General features: G+C 40.3%; 1 protein-coding gene across 1 annotated transcript; it reads right to left on the bottom strand.

Annotated features, from left to right (window-relative positions):
- Positions 1 to 556: 556 nt before the first annotated feature.
- LOC131904818 (phospholipase A2-like) lies at positions 557 to 883 on the bottom strand. The gene has a single exon (XM_059255837.1). It carries the CDS (start codon positions 881 to 883, stop codon positions 557 to 559), a length of 327 nt encoding a protein of 108 aa, XP_059111820.1.
- Positions 884 to 3,339: the final 2,456 nt, after the last annotated feature.

Here is a 3,339-nt window from a genome sequence, read left to right as displayed (position 1 = left end):
ATCTTTTATTATTGGATTATATCACATATGAATGAACTCAATGTATTTATCTACCTATTCCGCTTTTCTTGGACAGCTGGACGATTCCCATATTGAACTATGATGAGTAAAGTCAGCATGACCATTTTTTACAAATCTTTCTGTGGCATATGCTTTCATTATTCTAATCTAAATCTTTGAAAGAATTTCTGGGTTATGCAATAATTTGCATGTTTCAATTTAAAATAAATTTCCAGACCTTTTCCACCAAAGAAATTGCTCAATTTTATACTTGCAGTCACAATATATAAAAATACAGTTAACCAATATTCTTGCCTATATTCATTCTTGTAAGGCTATAATTTTTGCCTTTCTAGGTGATGTGTCTTTTGTTGTGATAACTATTTATACTTCCTTCACAAACAATAAAGTTGACTGTATTATTTGGTTTCCAGTCTTACTTTGGGAAATGCTTCTCTCTATTTTTCTTTCAATCTGTGCTTTATTAGAAGGCACAGTGTGTAGTGAACACAACCAGGCAGGCAGGGATGGTGTACCAGCAACTGAGGTGACAAGTCTAACATAGTTTCTTGGGGTTAAGGTCTTTGTACTGCTTTTTGTATGGAACTATGGAGAAGCAGATGGTGGCCTGGCAGTCACAGTTGCAGATGAAGTCCTTACAGGCTTTGTTTTTGTCGCTGCAGGTGATCTCATTCCAAGAGCAGGAGAAGGAGGTGGTGTAGGGGTTGTCTAAGAGTAATGTACAGTTTTCCAGGTCATAGACCTGAGCATAGCAGTTGTCACTAGACTGGCAGCACTTGTCTTTCACCCAGTTGTTCAAGCTGACAAAGGTACAGTAGCAGCCATAGATGTTATACTCCTTCAAGGAATGCCTCCTTGGCATGGTGCCCTTGACTACAATGACAAGCTGCCACACAGCCTGAGGGCTGATGCTGTGTACAGTAGTGCCTGCTACAAAAATACACAGCACGCTCCATCAATCCCATGTGGCTTTAACAAGGGTCTGATGCCTGCCTGCTAGCTTCTTCCTTGACTCCTACCAGCATCAGGACAGCAGTGTATAAAGCAGTGTGTGTGTGTGTGTGTGTGTGTGTGTGTGTGTTTGCCCACACAGGGGTTCACAAGCATGCACTTGGGAGCACTCATAAGTCATGCTACACATGAGGCGATCAGAGGACAGCTTTAGGGTGTTGGTTTTCTCCCTCTACTATGTAGGTCTTGGAGACCAAACACCAGGCTGAGCAGGAAGGTGTCTACCTATTTGAGACAAGGAGTTGCCCTGTAACCTAGGATAGCCTCCAGCTCTGTAGCAACCCTCTGGCCTCAGCCTCCTGGGTGGTAGGATTATAAATGAACACCACTGTAGGGAGCTGGGCTGACTACCAGGATTAAATTCTACAAAGATTGCCTTTTGCCTTGCTTGCCTTCTCATATCTCACTGTCAGGACAACAGCTGCCATACTGTGAGCTGCGCTGGGGTCCCTGTGTTGAGGAGCTGAGAACACTCTCCAGTCAGCAGCAAGGAACGAACTGACTTCTTAGTTCAATAACACAACAACCCAACCATCTCTTGAGTTTGAAAGCTGCCCCAACCCTACTCAAACCTAGATGAAACCCTAGCCTTAGGCAGCAGTGGGATGCATCACAGTTCTATCTGAGGCCTTGAGCCAGAGAAGCAGCCAGCGCATACTTATTGTTTTACACTGGTACAATTGGATGGAATCTGTTGTATGGCCACACAAAGTTCATATACAAGGCTAACGGTCAGATCATCACTGTAATGTCAACATTTGAAATAACAAACTGTTCATCAGCTGAGGTGTAGATAAATAAATAACCCAGTCTGCAGTAGGATACTTGGTAGTCATGAAAATGAAAGAGAAGCAAGGAACAGTGGAACACACACTGTGTAATCCCAGAAATGTGGAGGCTATTTCTCCTTTACCTGTTTTATTTTATTTTATATTCTCTCTAATTCATGGCCCCTTTTTGATTAATTGTTGTTGCATATATATATATTCCTACTAAGATCTGCTTAGTCTGTAAAATGTTACTTGTATATATGTTTTCAGGGGTGATTATTTTGTATTGGATAACCAATTGGTGTGATACTCCTCGAGGAAGACTATTTCTCTCATTCCCATCATTTTTCATTTGCTTATAGTTGATTTGATATGGTTGAAACCTCATAGGCTTTTCCCTGTTCATTCTTGAATGCCTGATGGTTTAATGCTTGTTTATCTCAATTTTGGGCAGTTATGTTGGTGAGAATTTGTGGGTGTAGCTTCTGAAATTCCTATGAGACACAGTCTCAGAGCAAACTCTCTGATATTCTGGCTCTTACAATCTTTCCACCACCCTAATATGCAATGATCCTTTAGCCTTAGGTGCAAGAATGTTTTGTAGATATAGCCATTGGGACTCAGCTCCACAACTCTGCATTTTGATTGGTTGTATTCTCTATAATAACCTCTTTCTGTTGCAAAGAGAATTCTCCTTAAATAAGGGTAAAGATTACATTTTTCTGTGAGTGTAAGGACAGCTATCTAAACTTCTTTTCGGATTATGCTGGCTTACTAAAGTAGTGATTGTAGATTCTCTTCCAATATTCATGACTTCACTGGAACTGAACAGCTAGCTAGGTTTCAAGTACTAGGTGTAGTTTCTTGTTGAGCAGATGTTACATCCGACTAGAGAGTTGTTGGTTACCATTAAGGTATACATGCCACTACTGCACTTTTATGGTTATTCTGCCATGCTGGTCAATGTCACAATTCATGGACTTCATAGCTTGGAAGGGTTGTTGGTTGTCTTCTTCCTTTGGATGCTTGCATAGTGTCTTTTGTCACCATAAAAGCTAATCCTCATGGAGGAAGCACTAAGATTGGTTCCAGCTCTGGGATCTCTGGTTCCTGTGTCTGAATTCCACGGTGTCCTCATCTATAGTGACTTCACCTCCACTTCTGGGGGCAACCAAGGTCAACATAGGGTTTATGTATGTTTTTGGAGTATATTAGATAATCCTGGTCAATAACTGAAAAGATGGCTTCTCATATATACTATTGAGTTTTTGTTAGGTGGCATTTGGCTTTTGGAGTATTATTATCCCAGATAAGAAAAATTCATTAAAACTATATTGTGTACTTATATACAGAATTATATGTGTATATTTAGTTAGTTAGTTATTCATTATTTAAAAATTTTATTTATTTATTTTAAAAAAGTTTTTTTTTTCATTTTACATTCTGGTTCCCCTTCCCTCCTCTTTCCCACCTCCCACCATCCCACCCCCAGTCCATTCATCAGAGAGGGTCAGGCCTCACTTGGGCAGTCAACACA

Source organism: Peromyscus eremicus, chromosome 2, assembly GCF_949786415.1.
Source record: "Peromyscus eremicus chromosome 2, PerEre_H2_v1, whole genome shotgun sequence".
Taxonomy (NCBI): Eukaryota; Metazoa; Chordata; class Mammalia; order Rodentia; family Cricetidae; genus Peromyscus; species Peromyscus eremicus.
The sequence above is the reverse complement of the archived record's forward strand: the minus strand, read 5'-3'. Positions and strand labels throughout refer to the sequence as shown.

Coding starts and splice junctions, on each gene's coding strand:
- LOC131904818 (XM_059255837.1), bottom strand. CDS start 883: ATGCCAAGGAGGCATTCCTTGAAGGAGTATAACATCTATGGCTGCTAC.